General features: G+C 46.6%; 1 protein-coding gene across 2 annotated transcripts in view; it reads right to left on the reverse strand.

Annotated features, from left to right (window-relative positions):
• Window positions 1-2960: 2960 nt before the first annotated feature.
• Window positions 2961-19893, reverse strand: part of LOC140495784 (gamma-aminobutyric acid receptor subunit gamma-4-like) — a 219869-nt gene continuing 202936 nt past the window's right edge. For both annotated transcript variants that reach the window (XM_072594887.1, XM_072594886.1), the window contains exon 9: window positions 2961-3289. In XM_072594887.1, coding sequence (XP_072450988.1) covers window positions 3011-3289 — 279 coding nt within the window. In that variant the 3' untranslated portion in view covers window positions 2961-3010. The remainder of the gene's footprint in view (window positions 3290-19893) is intronic.

Here is a 19893-nt window from a genome sequence, read left to right on the forward strand (position 1 = left end):
GTGGTTGAAGGGTCCCAAGACGGAAGGGTCCCAGTTGGCTGGTGGCTTGGATTTGGCGGGGGAGGAGGGCCTGGACTTGCATGTCTGTGAGGGAGTGACAGGGGGAGTTGAAGTGGCCGGCCACATACGGTGGAGTTGTTTGGTGAGTGTGGCTTGGAAATGTTCCTCGAAATATTCTGCAAGTTGGCGTCTTGTCTCCCCAACATAGAGGAGACCACATCGAGAGCAATGGACACCATAGATGAGGTATTTGGATCTGCAGGACGTGAAAAGATCCTTTGGGGCCTTGGACAGAGGTGAGATGGGAGCGCGGGTGCAGGTTTTACATGTCTTGTGGTGGCAACGGAAGGTGCTGAGTGTGGAAGGTGGGTTGGTGAGGGGTGTGAACCTAAAGAGAGAGTCATGGAGGGAATGGTCTCTTCAAAACACAGATAGGGGTGGAGAAGGAAATATATTTCTGGTGGTAGGGTCTGACTGTAGGTGGTGAAATGGCAGAGGATGATTCATTGTATCCGAAGATTGGTGGGATGCAAGGTGAGGACTAGGGAGTATTATCCTTGTTATGGTTGGATGGGTGGGATTCAAGGGCAGAGGTGTGGGAAGTGGAGGAGATGCGTGGGGGGAGGGGGAGGAAGGGGGGGCATTGTTGATCACAAGGGGAAATTGCGGTCCTTGAAATAGAAGGCCATCTGGGATGTCCTGGAATGGAATTGCTCCTCCTGAGAACAGATACAGCAGAAGCAGAGGAATTGGGAGTAAAGGATCACAGGAGGGGGAGTGGGAAGAGGTGCAGTCCAGTTAGCTGTGCGATTCAATGGGTTTGAAATAGATGTCTGTGTTGAGTCGGTCACCAGAAATGGAGATGGAGAGGTCCAGGAAGGGGAGGGATCTGTCCAAGATGGTCCAGGTGAACAGTGTTAGCGAAGTTGATGAACTATTCAATCTCCTTGTGGGAGCACAAAATGGTGCCAATATAGTCATCAATGCGGCAGAGGAAAGGGTGGGGGATGGTGCCAGGGTAACTGTGGAAGAATGGACTGTTCCACGTATCTTCTGAAGAGGCAGGTATAGTTGGGACCCATGCGGGCACCCTCTTTGGTCTGAAGGAAGTGGGAGGATTTGAAGGAGAAGTTGTTGAGGGTGAAGACCAGTTCCGCTAATCAAATGACTGTGTCGGTGGAGGTTTACTGGTTGGGTCCGGTGAGAGAGGAAGAAATGGAAGACTTGGAGGCCTTCACCATGGTGGATGGACATTTGCAGGGAAACAAACGTCATGGAGGAGGTGGAGGGTGTGATTCAAGTCCCAAATGTTCCTACACCAAGGGGGACAGAACAGTGTTGAGATATGAGGAGATACATTTGGTGGGGCAGGAGCAAGTGGAGGCAATATGTTGACTGGGGCAGTCAGGTTTGTGGAATTTGGGTAGGAGTTTGAACTGGGCCATGTGAGGTTCCAGGACTATGAGAATGGAGGCTGTGAATGGGAGATCTTTTGAGGTGACAAGGTTGTGGATGGTCTGGGAGATGATGGTTTGCTGATGGAAGGTCAGGTCATGTTTGAGGGGGCAGTAGGGGGGAGGTGTCTGTAAGTTGGCACCTGGCATCAGCGGTGTAGAGGTTGGTGCACCAAACTACCACTGCACTTCCCTTGTCTGCTGGTTTGATGACGAGGTTGGGGTTGGAGTCATAGGAGTGGAACATGGTCAGCATGGTCTGGTTGGACCAAAGGGTCTGTTTCTGTGCTATGCGACTCTATGACTCCATCTCTGTTTTAAATGGGTAATCCCTAATTTTTAATTAGTGACCCCCTAGTTCTAGATTCTTCCATAGGAAGAAACATCATCTCCACATCCATCCAATCAAGGCCTCTCAGGGTCTTATATGTTTCAGTCATGACACCTTGTAATTTTCTAAACTTCAGTGGGTACAATCCTACTCAGATGTCACTATTACCTAATCTCCACTCTGGACATTATTATTTCTCTGTCCTTATCTACACCAGAACAGAGTAAAATAATGGGCATGTTGAATCACTTCAGATCATGGCCTCTCCCCCCCACCCCCACTCCTCTCTGCCACCTCCCCTTCCAACCATTGATTCTATGAGCTGAACTTTAGGCTGTTGTGGTTTTGAATGAAAACCTGTAAGATCACAGGGAATTCACACCACACTGTCGATCAGAAAGCAAAGGTCTATCTGACATCGAGTCACCTTGATCTGAGGGTGACACTGGCTTTGCTGCTCTGAATTGGCCTCAGTATCACTGGGATGTTCAGTGGTAGGGGAAATAGATCAAGATTTGCTGATTATCAGCCAGTGATCCCCACCTGGGAGCTGCCCTTGAATGGGGTATCTGGTAAAGCACAGAACAATATGAGATGATAATGTGGTGTAACCCTTTACCACTCACTGACCATCATCAGTAGGGAGGAGGAGGGCATTGGGAGGGTTTACAAGTGATTATCTCCAGTGCAGGGGAGAGCAAGCCCTCATGGGGAGAGAACAACATTGAGCATCTGCAGCCCCATGGCTTAAGAAGGACTGTAATGTTTAACGGTTAACTTTATTTCTTTATATTTCTACTTTACACTAAGGAGGACTGCAATGTTGAACTTTTTAACTTGTTTCTTAATTTTCTATTTGTGTGCCTAAGGTTTTGTACTTAGGTACCTTTGTGCTAAGGATGGTGCTGGGAATGGTGAGGTTTGCACTTTTCGCTGTACTCCTCTTCCCCTTGAGTACATGTGACAATAAAACTTAATTCTAATTCTAATTCCAGAAAACATAAGAACAGAAATATGCTATTCAGCCCAACTGGTGATTGCTTGTGTCCATACTGGACTACATTCCATTGGCCTTCACCTATGCTAACAGCCTATTAATTTATTCTCCTCTCCTTCATTCACTTCCCCAACTTTCTGAGGGAGGAACTGTTAAAAAAAAACACTGGAGTCAAACCTTCAGGGGAAGATCCTTTATTGTTGGATTCATTTACAGCAAATGAATGAGTCACAGGTAGAGGTATGAGATCCAGTAAATGAGATTGAAGAGTAGAAAGGCTGTGGGGAAGAAGACCCGGGAGTAGGCATCCAGCCTGGAGATGTGGATGCGGATGCGGCCCCGGCGCCAAGTGCCAGTCTGGCAATCCTCGATACAGCAGAAGAATGAGCGGCAATCCTTACCCTCTAGACAGTCGTCAGGCAACTCCCCCTCTGGCTCCTGCCACTGTGCCAGGTTGTTCATAGTGATGGTGGTGAAGCAGGGTTCTGCACCTGGAGCACTGGCTTCCTACAGAAGGGACAAAATCAGAAAGTTCATCGACTTGGGGAGAGGGCAGAGAGTGTGGAATCAAGGACAGACTACCCAATATGGCCTGACCCTGATTAACCCTATGCAGACGGTCCCTGATTAACCCCTACTGCTTGACCCTGATTAACCCAATGCAGATGGTCCCTGATTAACCTTGTGATGCCTGACCCTGATTAGCTCCATGTTGTCTATCCCTGATCCAGTGCTGACAGTCCCTGATTAACCCCCTACTGCCTGCATTGATTAACCCCATGATGCATGTCCTGACTAACCTTGTACTGACAGTCCAAATTAACTCCACCCTGACTGTCCCTGATTAACCCTGTGCTGACGGTCCCTGATTCACCTCCTGCTGATAGACCTTGATTAACCCCGTGCTGACAGTCCCTGATTCACCTCCTGCTGACAGACCCTGATTAACCCTAAGCTGACAGTTGTTGATTAACCCTGTGCTGCCTTGATCAGTGCTGCATCAACTATGATTACCCCTTTTTTTTACTCATCAGTGATACACCACTTGCAACCCCATTCCCCCCAACATTCAATGGGCAACTCGCCATCCTTCTCTCATCAACACAATTAATTCCACAGAGAATACACTTTGCTACAAGGATGGCATTAGGCTCCAGGGAATGTCAGTTATAGAGTGTCTAATATCCAAAGTTTTACCTGTCCCTGACTCTTTAATTACCTTGCCATGCCTGATAATGCATGAAAATGAGCAACTATTCCAGTGACTGAATTTGCTATTTTTGAACTGAGTTGGTTGTGGGATCAATCACTGATTGACCAATGGAATGCTCTCGCTCCAGCTTGCAGCAGAATATAAAGTATTGCCAAAGTTGCTGGATCTACTTCTGAAGATTCTCTAAAGTCCCCTTGTGTATGCAAGAGTCAGGCTTAAGGCCTGTTGGTGAACTCTTTGCTGCATTTATGTGGCTCTGAATGCAGCAAATTCCAGCAGCAATAAAAAGGTTACATTTGTGAAAATAGAACCATGAGGACTGTTTACCTACCTCCCTACACCCTTAACCTCCAACTCAACAGCACTCTCAATCCCCCTCCCTTCTCTCTCCTACAACCTCACCCTGCACTCAACAACAATCATAATCCCCTCCCCTCCCTTGAACTGTTAATTCCCCAACACACCTCTCTCACAACCAGGAGCTTATCTCCAGTCCAGTGCCACAAAGGTTAGGAGTTCAATATTTTGACAGTGATTGAGCCATTGTACATAGACACAAAGGTCTGATATAAAGCCTCAGCTTGACTAATGAGGCCCATGATTCAATTGTATGTTCAGATTAATGTCCTCCTTGTGTTTCTAACTGGACGATGAACAACTGCTACTATTACCCGTGCGTAGTAAGGGATCGTCCATTTTCAGGGCAGATATTGTACCAGGAAACACTTCGAAATTAAGAACTGTTAAAGGTTGATCTTCTGAAACAAAGGATTTTCTGGCAGTAGGGGTGAAAAATGACAAAAGTAGTGATGAATTGGGCCTCTGAAGCTTCTTTACAGTGGTAGAATCATAGAGATCTACAGCGCACAGGAAAGGTCCTTCAGCCTATCACATCTGTGCAGGTAATAAACAACATCCTAAACTATTCTAATCCCGAGCATTTAGATAATAGCTTTGTATGCCGTGGCATTGCAAGTGTGCACCTAAATACTTCATAAAAGTTATGAGGGTTTCTGTCTTTACCACCTTTACAGGCAACAAACTCCAGTTCCCACCACCCTCTGAGTGAAAACATTTTTCCTCAGACCTCCCCTAAACCTCCTGCCCTAATCTATATTGCTGCTCATCGAATCCCTCCACCAAGGAGAAATGTTTATTCCTTTCTCTGGCTCTCATAATTTTATTACATATCTCAATCAAGTTCCCTCATAATCTCCTCTGCTCGGAGGAAAACGATCCCAGTCTATCCAATCTCTCTCCACACCTGAATTCTCTAGTCCCAGCAACATCCTGGAAAATCTCCAGGACAGTCACATGCCTCATATATTGTGAATTCCAGAACTGCATACAGTTCTCTAGTCATCGCTTGTCCAACATTTTATATAATTCCAGCATTATCTCCTTGTTCTTAAAATCAATGTATTGGCTAATAAATACAAGTATACCATAGGCTCAGTGGTTAGCAGTGCTGCCTCACAGTGCCAGGGACCCAGGTTCGATTCCCGTCTCGGGCAACTGTGTGGAGTTTGCACATTCTCCCCGTGTCTGTGTGGGTTTCTTCCCACAATCCAACATTGTACAGGTCAGGTGAATTGGCCATGCTAAATTACCCATAGTGTTCAGGGATGTGTCGGCTAGGTGCATCATTCAGGGGAAATGTAGAGTAATAGGGCAGGTGGATAGATCTTGGTGGGTTATTCTTCGGACCATTGGTGTGAACTTGTTGGGCCAAAGGGCCTGTTTCCATACTGTAAGGAATCTATAATATGCCTTCTTAACCATGCATCCTGTTACCATAAGTGTGGCAGTCACTTGGTCCTGAAAACCCTCAGTGTGGCACTCCCTCAGCATTGACACTCTGACAGTGCAGCACTCCCTCAGCATTGACACTCTGACAGTGTGGCATTTTCTCAGCATTGACCCTCTGATAGTGCAGCACTCCCTCAATACTGACCCTCTGATAGTGCAGCACTCCCTCAGTACTGACAGTCTGATTGCGCAGTACTCCCTCAGTACTGACCCTCTGATAGTGCAGCACTCCCTCAGTACTGACCCTCTGATAGTATGATACCACCTCAGCATTGCCCTTTTGACAATGTGGCACTCTCGCAGCACTGACCGTCTGACAGTGCGGCACTCTCTCAGTACTGACAGTCTGATTGCGCAGTACTCCCTCAGTATTGATGCTCTGACAGTGCAGCATTCCCTCAGTACTCACCCTCTGACAGTGCAACAGTCCCTCAGCACTGATGCTCTGACAGTGCGGCACTCTCTCTCAGTGCTGACCCTCTGACAGAGCAGCCCTCTCGCAGTCCTGACCCTCAGACATTGCAGCACACTCTCTCAGTGCTAACCCTCAGATAGTGCAGCACTCTCTTTTAGGGCTGACCCTCTGACAGAGCAGCACTCTCACAGTCCTGACCCTCAGACAGTGCAGTACTGCCTCAGTACTCTTCGGAGCATCGGTATAGACTTATTGAGCCAAAGGGCCTATTTCCATACTGTAGAGAATCTACATTATGCCTTCTTAACTATGCATCCTGTTACCTTAAGTGTGGCAGTTACTCAGTCCTGAAAACCCCTCAGTGCAGCACTCCCTCAGCATTGACCTTCTGACAGTGCAGCACTCCTTCAGTCCTGACCCTCTGATAGTGTGGTACAGTATCAGCACTGACCCTCAGACAGTGCTGCACATTCTGAACTGATGCTCCCACAACACAGTACACTGTCAGTACTGTCTCTCTGACAGTGCGGCACTCCCTCAGTACTGACCCTCCAACAATGTGGTACCCTCTCAGCGCCGATCCTCTGACAGCGCAGCGCTCCGTCAGTACTGACCCTCTGACAGCGTAGCACTCCCTCAGTACTGACCCTCTCACAGTGCGGCACTCTGTTAGTGCTGACCCTCCGACAAGAGCAACACTCGCAGTCCTGACCCTCTGACAGCATGGTACTCCCTCAGTACTGACCCTCTGACAGTGCAGCACTTCCCTAGTACTGACCCTCTGACAGCACGTACTCCCTCAGTACTGACTCTATGACAGTGCGGCACTCCCTCAGCACTGACCCTCTGACAGTGCAGCACTCCCTCAGTACTGATCCTCTGACAGCACAGCATTCCCTTAGTACTGACCCTTTCACAGTGCTGACCCTCCGCCAAGAGCAACACTCGCAGTCCTGACCCTCAGACAGTGCTGCACATTCTGAACAACACAGTACACTGTCAGTATTGTCCCTCTGACAGTGCAGCACTTCCCCAGTACTGACCCCCTGACAGCACGCTACTCCCTCAGCACTGACATTCTGGCAGTGTGGCACTCCCTCAGCGCTGATCCTCTGACAGCGCAGCATTCCCTCAGTACTGACCCTTCAACAGCGCAGCTCACCCTCTGTACTGATCATCTGATAGTGCAGGACTCCCTCTGTACTGACCGTCAGACAGTGCAGCACTCCCACAGTATGGACCTGTCGATGGTGCAGCGCACCCTCAGTACTGACTCTTTGACATTGTGGCACTCCCTCAGCACTGACCCTATGACAGTGTGGCACTCTGTCTCAGTGCTGACCCTTAGACCGTGCAGCACTCTCTCTCAGGGCTGACACTCTGACAGGGCAGCACTCTCTCTCAGGGCTGACACTCTGACAGAGCAGAACACTCACAGTCCTGACCCTCAGACAGTGCAGTACTGCCTCAGTACTCTTTGGAGAATCGGTGTGGACTTATTGGGCCAAAGGGCCTGTTTCCGCTATGGGGAATCTACATTATGCCTTCTTAACCATGCATCCTGTTATCTTAAGTGTAGCTGTTACTCAGTCCTGAAAACCCCTCAGTGCAGCACTCCCTCAGCATTGACCCTATGACAGCGCAGCACTCCCTCAATACTGACCCTCTGACAGCACGCTACTCCCTCAGTACTGACCCTCTGACAGTGCAGCACTCCCTCAGTACTGACCCTCTGACAGCGAAGCACTGCCTCAGTACTGACCCTCTCACAGTGCGGCACTCTGTCAGTGCTGACTCTCCAACAAAAGCAACACTCGCAGTCCTGACCCTCAGACAGTGCTGCACATTCTGAACTGACGCACCCACAGCACTGCACACTGTCAGTACTGACCCTCTGACAGTGCAGCACTTCCCCAGTACTGACCATCTGACAGCACGCTACTCCCTCAGTACTGACCCTCTGACAGTGTGGCACTCCCTCAGTACTGACCCTCTGACAGCACGCTACTCCCTCAGTACTGACTCTCTGACAATGTGGCACTCCCTCAGCACTGACCATTTGACAGTGTAACACTCCCTCAGCATTGACCCTCTGACAGCGCAACACTCCCTTAGTACTGACCCTCTGACAGCGCAGCACTCCATCAGTACTGATCCTCTGACAGTGCGACACTCTCAGTGTTGACCCTCTAACAGTGTGGCACTCTCTCAGTCCTGATCCTCAGACGGTGCAGCATATTCTGAACTGAGCCTCCGACAGTGCAGCACTCCGTCAGTACTGACTCTCTGACAATGTGGCACTCCCTCAGCACTGACCATTTGACAGTGTAACACTCCCTCAGCGTTGACCCTCTGACAGCGCAACACTCCCTCAGTACTGACCCTCTGACAGCGCAGCACTCTCTCAGTCCTGATCCTCTGACAGTGCGACACTCTCTCAGTGTTGACCCTCTAACAGTGTGGCACTGTCTCAGTCCTGATCCTCAGACAGTGCAGCATATTCTGAACTGAGCCTCCGACAGTGCAGCACTCCGTCAGTACTGACTATCCAACAGTGCAGCACTCTCTCAGTACTAACCCATTAACAGCGTACATGCAAACCAAGGCCCCTCTGATCCTGTGTGCATCCCGGGATCCTACCATTCATCATATATTCCCTTGACTTGATTGTCCTGCCCAAGTGCATCACATCACATTTATCTAGACTGGATGCCAGAAGTTTGTTTTGTGACCAAGAACCATACGCAACATCTTAACTTCTAATGGTCCTTAATAAAGAACTACATCCACTGAGTTTGTAGGGTTATGATGCAAGATAACACAAAGACAAATACAGAAACTTGAACTAGGAACTCCTCAGCTCTTAATAGTACCATGAAGTCTTCAGAATGTAGGACAGGGTGGGAATGAAGCTTACTGATTGATGAAAAGACAGGACCTCTGAAAAGGGAATACTGCCTTGGTCATATCCCCATGACAGTGCAGCATTCCCTCAGTACTGACCTGTCAACGGTGCAACACTCCCTCAGCACTGACCCTCTGACAGTGTGGCACCCTGTCAGCGCTGATCCTCTGACAGCGCAACATTCCCTCAGTACTGACCCTCTCACAGTGTGGCACTCTGTCAGTGCTGACCCTCCAACAAGAGCAACACTCGCAGTCCTGACTCTCAGACAGTGCTGCACATTCTGAACTGATGCTCCCACAACACAGCACACTGTCAGTACTGACCCTCTGATAGTGCAGCACTTCCCCAGTACTGAGCCTCTGACAGCACGCTACTCCCTCAGCACTGACATTCTGGTAGTGTGGCACTCCCTCAGCGCTGATCCTCTGACAGCGCAGCAGTCTCTCAGTACTGACCCTTCGACAGTGCAGCTCTCCCTCTGTATTGATCCTCTGACAGTGCAGTACTCCCTCTGTACTGACCATCAGACAGTGCAGCACTCCAACAGTCTGGACTTGTCGACAGTACAGCACACCCTCAGTACTGATTGATGAAAAGACAGGACCTCTGAAAAGGGAATACTGCCTTGGTCATATCCCCACGACAGTGCATCATTCCCTCAGTATTGACCTGTCGACGGTGCAACACTCCCTCAGCACTGACCTTCTGACAGCGTGGCACTCCCTCAGTACTGACCCTCTGACAGCGCGGCACTCCCTCAGTACTGACTCTCTGACAGCACGGCACTCCCTCAGTATTGATCCTCTGACAGCGCGGCACTCCCTCAGTACTGACCCTCTGACAGTGCAACACTCCCTCAGTACCCATCCTCTGACAATGCTGCACTCCCTCAGTACAGACTCTTTGACAGTGCGGCACTCCTTCAGTACTGACCATCAGACAGTGCAGCATCTCCTTAGTACTAACTCACTGACTGTGCAGCACTCTTTCAGAACTGATCCTCCGACAATGCAACACTCCTTCGATACTGACCCTCTGACAATGCAGCACACCCTCAGCACTGTGACCCTTATAAAATGCAGCACTCCCTCAGTACTGACCTTCTGACAGTGCAGCACTCCCTCAGTGTACCGGCAATCCCTCTGTACTGGCCCTCCGACAGTGTGTCACTACCTCAGTACTGATCCTCCCATAATGCAGCACTCACTCAGTACTGACCCTTTGACATTGCAATCCTCCCTCAGCACTTTCCTCTGAGAGTGTGGCATTCCCTCTGTACTGATCCTCCAACAGTGCAACTACCTCAGCACTGACGCTATGACAGTGCAGCACTCCCTTGATACTGACCTTCTGATAGTCCAGCATTCCCACAGTACTGGCCATGTGACAGTGCAACATGCCCTTCGTACTGACTCTCTGACAGTGCAGCACCTCTTCAGTACTAACTGTCCGATAGAGCAGCATTTCCTCAGTACCTGTCCTCTGACAGTGCAACACACCTTCAGTCCTGAATGTCTGACAGCGCAGCATTCCCTCATCATTGGCCCTCTAACAGTGCAGCATTCCAGAAGTCCTAACCCTCTGACAATGCAGCACTCCCTCATTGCTGATGTACTGACAGTGCAGCAATCCCTCGGTATGGACCCTCCAACAGTGCATCAGTCCCACAGTACCCACCCTCTAACAATGCTGCACTCCCTCAGTACTGACACTCCGACATGGCAGCACTCCCTCAGCACTGACCCTCTGAGAGTGTGCACTCCCTCAGCAATGACCTTCCAACAGCGCAGCACTCCCTCAGTACTGAATGTCTGACAATGCAGCACTGCGTCAGTATTGACCCTCCGATAGCGCAGCATTCCCTCAGTACTGGCCCTTTGACAGTGTGTTACTCCCTCAGTACTGATCCTATTCAGTTGACCACTTCTTCAGTATTGATCCTCTGACAGTGCAGCACTCCCTCAGTAGAGACCCTCTGACAGTGCAGCACGTCCTCGGGTACTGACCCTCCAATAGTGTGCTACTACCTTAGTACTGACCCTCTGACAGTGCGATACTCCCTCAGTCTTGACCTCCTAACAGTGCGGCACTGCCTCAGTACCAACCTTCTGACAGTATGACATTCCCTCAGCACTGAACTTCTGACAGTGCAGCACTCCCTTAGTACTCATCCTCCGATTGTTCAGTACTCCCTGAATACTGACCCTTTGACAGTGTGGCACTCCCTCAGTATTGATCCTTCGATAGTGCAGCATTCTCTCAGTACTGACCATAAGACATTGCAGCACACCCTCGGTACTGATTCTTGACAGTGCAGCACTCCGTCAGTACTGACCCTCCAACAGCACAGCATTCCCTCAGTACTGACTGTCCAACAGTATAGCACTCTCTCAGTACTGACTCTGATAGTGCAGCATTCCCTCAGTACCGGCCCTCTGACAGGACAACACTCCCTCAATACTGATTGTCTGACAGTGCAGCACTTCCTCAGTACTGATTGTCTAACAGTACAGCACTCCCTCAGTACTGACCCTCTAAAAATTTATTATCCCTTCAGTACTGATCCTCGACCAGTGTGGCACTCCTACAGTACTGACCCTGTGACAGTGCAGCGCCCTCTCAGACTGACCCTGTGACAGTGCAGCACCCTCTCAGTCTGGCCATCTGACCAGTGCAGCACTCCTTCACTAAATCATTGAATGAGAATTTCATGATTATTCTTATCACCAGATGCTAAGTCAACAACTTGATAATTCCCTCGACTAAATTCTGTCTCCCTTTTCAAACATGGGAATCACGTTAGTAGTATGACAATCTCGGGCACTGTTCATTTTTTGAAATTTTTTAATAAAAATGTAAGACCATCTCTACTTTCTCTTGACACGTGATAGCGAGGCGAGGAACAGGGAGCGGGCGCAGCTTAACATATGGCTGGGTAGCTGGTGTAGGAGGGAGGGCTTCAGATATGTAGATAATTGGGATGCCTTCTGGGGAAGGTGGGACCTGTACATGAAGGACGGGTTGCCCCTGAACTGGAAGGGGACCAATGTCCTGGGTGGAAGGTTTGCTCGAGTGGTTCAGGAGGGTTTAAACTAGTATGGCAGGGGGGTGGGAACCTGAGCGATATACCAGTGGTGAGAGTTGATGGACATGAGGCAATAGCAAGAGGCAGCGCAGCCAGTGGGAAGGAATTTCCTGGGAAAGAACCAAGTGATCCATTAACGTGTGCTTGCTTTAATGCAAGGAGTATCAGTAATAAAAGTGACGAGCTTAGAGCATGGATCAGTACCTGGTGCTGTGATGTTGTGGCCATAACAGAGACGTGGGTTTCTCTGGGGCAGGAATGGTTGCTGGATGCTCCAGGGTTTAGAACATTTAAAAAGAATAGGGAGGGGGTAAAAAGAGGAGGGGGTGTAGCACTGCTAATCAGAGAGGGTATCAGAGCTACAGAAATTATCATTGTTGAGGAGGGTCTGTCTACTGAGTCAGTATGGGTGGAAATTAGGAACAGTAAGGGAGCAGTCACCCTCATTAGGGGTTTACTACAGGCCCCCCAATAGCAGCAGGGAGATTGAAGAAAGCATAGTTCGGCAGATTTTGGAAAAGTGTGAATGTTGTTGTAATGGGTGACTTTAACTTTCCCAATATTGATTGGAACCTCCTTCAAGCAGATATTATGGAAGGAGTTGTTTTTGTAAGGTGTGTTCAAGAGAGTTTCCTAACTCAGTACGTTGACAGGCCGATGAGGTGAGAGGCCATTTTGGATTTGGTGCTTGGCAATGAGCCGGGGCAGGTGTCAGATCTTGTGGTGGGAGAGCATTTTGGTGATAGTGACCACAACTGCCTCACATTCTACATAGCTATGGAGGAGAGAAACAGGCACAATGGGAGGATATTTAATTGGGGAAAAGGAAACTACGATGCTATCAGACGTGAGTTGGGAAGCATGGACTGGGAGCAATTGTTCCATGGAAAGGGCTCTATAGACATGTGGAGACTATTTAAGGAACAGTTGTTGCGAGTGATGCACAAACGTTTTCCTCTGAGACAGGCAAGAAGGGGTAAGATAAAGGAACCTTGGATGACGACAGCAGAGAAGCTTCTCATCAAAAGAAAGAAGACAGCTTACATAAGGTGGAGGAAGCTAGGGTCTTGCTCAGTTCTAGAGGATTACAGGCAGGCGAGGAAGGAGCTCAAAAATGGTCTGAGGAGAGCCAGGAGGGGGTACGAAAAAGGCTTGGCAGGAAGGATGAGGGAGAATCCAAAGGCATTTTGCACGTATGTGAGGAATAAGAGAATGATCAAAGAAAGAATAGGGCTGATCAGGGATAGCATAGGGAACTTGTGTATAGAGTCTGAGAAGGTAGGGGAAGCCCTAAATAAGTTTTTTGCTTCTGTTTTTACTAACGAAAAGGACCTTGTAGTGAATGAAACCATTGAGGAGCAGGTAAGCATGCTGGAACGGATAGATATTAAGGAAGCTGATGTGCTGAAAATTTTGTCAAACAAGTCGCCAGGGTCAGGCCAGATTTGTCCTCGGCTGCTTTGGGAAATGAGAAATGTGATTGCTTCGCCACTTGTGAAGATCTTTGCATCCTCGCTCTCCACCGGAGTCGAACCTGAGGACTGGAGGGAGGCAAATGTAATTCCTCTCTTCAAAAAAGGAAGTAGGGAATTCCCTGGCAATTACAGACCAGTCAGTCTAATGTCTTTCGTCTGCAAGGTGTTAGAAAGAATTCTGAGGGATAGGAATTATGACCATCTGGAAGAGAATGGCTTGATTAAATGCAGTCAGCACAGCTTTGTGAGGGGCAGGTCACAAATCTTATTTAGTTCTTTGAGGATGTTACTAGACAAGTTGATGAGGGTCGAGCAGTGGATGTGGTGTAAATGGACTTCAGCAAGGCATTTGATAAGGTCCCCCTTGGGAGGCTCGTTCAGAAGGTCAGGAGGAATGGGATACAGGGGAACTTAGCTGTCTGGATACAGAGTTGGCTGGACGACAGAAGACAGCAAGTGGTATTGGAAGGAAAGTATTCTGCCTGGAAGTCAGTGGTGAGTGGTGTTCCACAGGGCTCTGTTCTTGGGCCTCTACTCTTTGTAATTTTTATTAATGACTTGGATGAGGAGATTGAAGGATGGGTTAGCAAGTTTGCAGACAACACAAAGGTTGGAGGTGTCGTTGACAGTATAGAGGACTGTTGTAGGCTGCAGTGTGATATTGACAGGATGCAGAGATGGGCTGAGAGGTGGCAGATGGAGTTCAACCTGGATAAATGCGAAGTGATGCATTTTGGAAGGTCGAACCTGAAATTTGAGTACAGGATTAAAGACAGGATTCTTGGCGCTGGGGAGGAACAGAGGGATCTTGGTGTGCAGGTACATAGATCCCTTAAAATGGCCACCCAAGTGGACGGGGTTGTTAAGAAAGCATTTGGTGTTTTGGCTTTCATTAACAGGGGGATTGAGTTTAAGAGCCATGAGATCTTGTTGCAGCTCTATAAAACTTTGGTTAGAGCGCACTTGGAATACTGTGTCCAGTTCTGGTCGCCCTATTATAGGAAAGATGTGGATGCTTTGGAGAGGGTTCAGAGGAGGTTTACCAGGATGTTGCCTGGAATGGAGGGCTTATCGTACGAAGAGAGGTTGACTGAGTTCGGACTTTTCTCATTGGAAAAAATAAGGAAGAGAGGGGACCCAATTGAGGTGTACAAGATAATGAGAGGCATAGATAGAGTTGATAGCTAGAGACTTTTTCCCAGGGCAGAAATTGTTAACATGAGTGATCATAGTTTTAAGCTGTTTGGCGGAAAGTATAGAGGGGATGTCAGAGGCAGGTTCTTTACACAGAGTTGTGAGAGCATGGAATGCATTGCCAGCAGCAGCTGTGAAAGCGAGGTCACTGGGGATATTTAAGAGACTGCTGGACATGCATATGGTCACAGAAATTTGAGGGTTCATACATTAGGTTTATCTTACATGAGGATCAATGTTCAGCACAACATCGTGGGCTGAGGGGCCTGTTCCGTGCTGTATGTTCGAAGTAATCAGCAATGATCCATCATTATCTCTGCCCATTAGATGGAGGCAAGCAGTTGGACAGTTTAAGGGGCATCACTCCACATCAGTTATGGGGCAAGGTGAGGAAACAGATCTTTGGGATTTACCACAGTGGTTACAGGGATTAAAACCACATTATTAGCATAACTCTACACCACACTGTAATCAGGTATCCAACCGAGCTCAATCACTGTAATTTTAATATAGACAGACAATCTATCCAGGATTTTATTGTGTTCAATTAGAACTTAGCTTCTCCAATTCTATCTTAAACACATTTATTCTTTTGTTGAAAATTTTTTTTGCCAAACAGCAGGTCCTCGCCATAAATCTCCCAGGTAAATCCTGAGGCAAAATTGTGGATCTATAGTTCATCCATTTTTGCTGTCAGTTCCTGCAATGGTATCATGTTTCTTCTTAAGTGACCCTAATGCTAATTTAGTTCTTTTCATGTGTTATTTATGTGACTGTAGAATACTTTATTACTCCTTCTTGGGTTCCTTGATAATTTATTTTCGAGTTCATTTCTTTGCTTTCCTAATCAATGTTTTGTTTATTTCCTGCTTCATATTTCATTTTGTCACCTGCACTTTTATTGTCCATGTATTTGGTGTATACTTTTTGTGCTAGTTATATGTTTTACACTTCTCTTTGAAGTCATTTGTAGTTTTAAAAAAAATTTCATTCATGGGATGAGGGTGTCACTGGCTAGGCCAACATTTATTGCCCATCCCTAATTGCCCAGAGGGCAGTTAAGAGTCAACCACATCACTGTGGGTCTGGAGTCACAGATCAGGTAAGGACGGTAATTTCCTTCCCAAAAGGACATTAGTGAGCCAGATGGGCATTTCTGACAATCGATAATAATTCCATAGAATCCCTACAGTGTGGGAGCAGGACATTTGGCCCATTAAGTCCACACCAATGTCCTGAAAAGCATTCCAACCAGAGCCCCTCCCGCATCATCATTGCACTCTTAATTCTCGATTTTTAATTCAATTCAAATTCTACCATCAGCTCTGGTGGGATTCCCCCAAGAACATTACCCAGACTAACAGTCCAGCAATAAACAGGCCATCGATTCAATTCATTATTAGCTAGTTACAGAGTCATATAGTTGTCCATGCCAACCAGATATCCCAACCCAATCTAGTCCCACCTGCCAGCGCCCGGCTCATATGCCTCCAAACCCTTCCTATTCATATACCCATCCAAATGCCTCTTAAATGTTGCAATTGTACCAGCCTCCACCACATCCTCTGACAGCTCATTTCATACACGTACCACCCTCTGCCTGAAAAAGATGCCCCCTAGGTCTCTTTTATATCTTTCCCCTCTCACCCTAAACCTATACCCTCTAGTTCTGGACTCCCCCAACCCCATGGAAAAGACTTTCTCTATTTATCCTATCCATGATTGTACAAACCTCTATAAGATTACCTCTTAGCCTCCTATGCTCCAGGGAAAACAACCTGAGCCTACTCAACTTCTCCCCATAGCTCGAATGCTCCAACCCAAGCAACGTCCTTGTAAATCCTTTTTGAACCTTTTCAAGTTTCACAACATCTTTCCGATAGGAAAGAGACCAGAACTGCATGCAATATTCCAATAGTAACCTAACCAATGTCCTGCACAGCCGCAACATAACCTCCCAACTCCTGTACTCAATACTCTGACCAATAAAGGAAAGCATATCAAACATCTTCCTCACTATCCTATCTACCCGTGACTCCACTTTCAAGGAGCTATGAACCTGCACTCCAAGGTCTCTTTGTTCAGCAACACTCCCTAGGACCTTACCACTAAGTGTATAAGTCCTGCTAAGATTTCCTTTTCCAAAATGCAGCTCCTCACATTTATCTAAATTAAACTCCATCTACCACTTCTCAGTCTATTCACCCATCTGATCAAGATCCTGTTGTAATCTGAGGTAACCTTCTTTGCTGGCCACTACACCTCCAATTTTGGTGTCATCTGCAAACTTACTAACTACACCTCTTACGCTCACATCCAAGTCATTTATATAATTGTTCTTTTTTAAGAATATATTTCTTCTGCATACTGTTGCTTATCTTAAATTTGTCTGCTTGCTGATTCATCTCTTTGTCTCCTGCTCACTTTCACTAGTCCAATTCCCATCCCTCCTTTATCCCAATCTATCACTTTGGTCTTTACATTACTTATTCACATTTCATTTTACTCTTTGTTATAATATGATCATTATTGCTGAGGTAGTCCCTATACTTACTTTCCAAGATTCTTACAGCTAATCTTTACCAACCATTTTGATGTGTTGATATGCCTCTTGAACAAGACATGATCCTGCGCCATCTGGTCCTGAGGTAGGGCACTACCACCATACTATAAAATTGAACACACTAATTTTATTCCTGCTTCCCCTTTCCCTCTCACTTCTTGCCAGTTTGTTTGTATGTAGTTGAAATCTCCCATAATTATTAAGAGGACTTCTTTTGCCTATCTGCTGACATTTTCTACATAGTTTCCCCCTCCACATTCCCTATTAGGTAATGTATAGAATTAAACCATTAGCAGCTTAAAAAGATAGTCAAATTACGTGTTGCTTTGCCTAACTCCATTATCTGCACATACATTCACAAAGAAATGTGCTATCGGGACTATTCTTCCACCCAATGTTGCCTGTCTTGTGAATGCTACTGTGTGTCTCATGCTTGATTTCATCTGTGGCCAGTTTCTTTATACTTTAGTAGCTTTTCCTCTCAAGTGAAGGCTGCTCTGTATTCAAAATTCTACATTTACAAAACATGAACCCCACGACTTACAGCAAAACAGAGAACTATTACTAAAGCTCCAAATTAATGTTCTGCTTTGGATTGTATCTTATCCCTCATTGCATTCTACAAACCTTCTGTGCAAATCTTAATATCAGCTAAGCCCCTTTCTATAATGTTATTTCTACTTAGTATAGCCACCTCACCTTTTGCCTTTCACTAAGCTTTCTAAACATGTTACATGCAGCAATATTTAATATCCATTCCTGCTCTTCATGTAACCATGGTTCACGAGGAAATCTGGCTCTTCACTGTGAATTATTGCCTTGAGTTCCCCTGTTTTGTTTCCAAGGCAATGCAATTTATTTCATTGTTTATTAATTGTTCCACACTATTGATAATTTGAGGTCTAGCTATGTTCCATAATTGTACCTGTTCCCTGATCTCATAGGTTAATTTCTTTTCCGTTACCTGACCATCAATATTATCTTCATGTTGATGTTACTTTACAAAAATCCCTTACCCCATCTCCAATTCTTATTAGTTTTAACTACTGCCCTATTTATTCTGTCTGCTCAGACATGTGTCCTAGTCTGGTCCATGTAGAACCTATTTAATTACAAGAGTTGAGTGCTAGTGTCCTATGAAGTTAACTCCTTTCTTGCTCACACTGGTTTTTCAGCCACACATTCAGCTTACTGATCTGCTTACCTCCACTCCCAGGTGGCTCACTCATAATCCCAAGACGATTGTCCCTGAGATCCTGTTTATTTAGTTTCTAACCTCCAATATTGTCTTCGCAGAAACTGCCCCATTCTTTTCCTTATAGAGTGAAAGACTGGTACAATACGGAAACAGACCCTTCGGTCCAACTCGTCCATGCCGACCAGATATCCTAAATAAATCCAATCCCATTTGAAAGCATTTGGCCCATATCCCTCCAAACCCTTCCTGTTCATATACCCATCCAGATGCCTTTTAACTGTTGAAGTTGTACCAGCCTCCACCACTTCCTCTGGCAGCTCATTCTATACATGCACCACCCTCTGCGTGAAAAAGATCCCCCTTAGGTCCCTTTTATAACTTTCCCCTCTCATCTTAATCTTATGCCTTCTAGTTTTGAACTTCTCCACACCATGCAAACGACCATGGCTCATCACCCTATCCATGTCTCTCATGATTTTACAAATCTCTATAAGGTCACCCCTCAGCCTATGATGCTTCAGGGAAAACAGCCCTAGCCTATTCAGTTTCTCCCTCTAGCTCGAACCTTTCAATCCTGTCAACACCCTTGTAAATCTTTTGTGAATAGTAGGGAGACCAAGGGCTTTGACAAAGGGTCAGTTAGACTCGAAACGTCAGCTCTTTTCTCTCCTTACAGATGCTGCCAGACCTGCTGAGATGTTCCAGCATTTTCTCTTTTGGTTTCTTTTAAGTCACATTGTTGAGATAACTTAAGGTTTTATAAAAAAAGCTCAGACAATGCATTAAAGATGTGAGGTCAGAGTCTGTCTATATCCCAATCTTGACTCACACTGGTTCTGTTTCCAAAGTGGAATTAACAAAATATGGTGTTTTTATAAAACCTTAAGTTATCTCGTGAATGTGACTTAAAAGAAGTTCTGGGATTTACGTATTAATGAACCAAAACCAGCAAATCCATTCTAAAAGATGAAAGACTTCACAATCCAGATTTGTTCAATACATCATTTCAGTTGCAAGACACTGTAATCTTTTGCTATAAATTATGTGTCTTATGCTCCACAAACACCTGATGAAGGAGCAGCGCTCCGAAAGTTAGTACTTCCAAATAAACCTGCTGGACTATAACCTGGTATTGTGTGATTTGTAACCTTGTTGAATGTCTCCACAGCTCTGTCGTCATCAATCCTCTTCATTACTTCTTCAAAAAAACTCAGTCAAATTAGTGAAACACAATTTCCTATGCAAAACGTC

Source organism: Chiloscyllium punctatum, chromosome 25 (assembly GCF_047496795.1).
Source record: "Chiloscyllium punctatum isolate Juve2018m chromosome 25, sChiPun1.3, whole genome shotgun sequence".
NCBI classification, from domain to species: domain Eukaryota; kingdom Metazoa; phylum Chordata; class Chondrichthyes; order Orectolobiformes; family Hemiscylliidae; genus Chiloscyllium; species Chiloscyllium punctatum.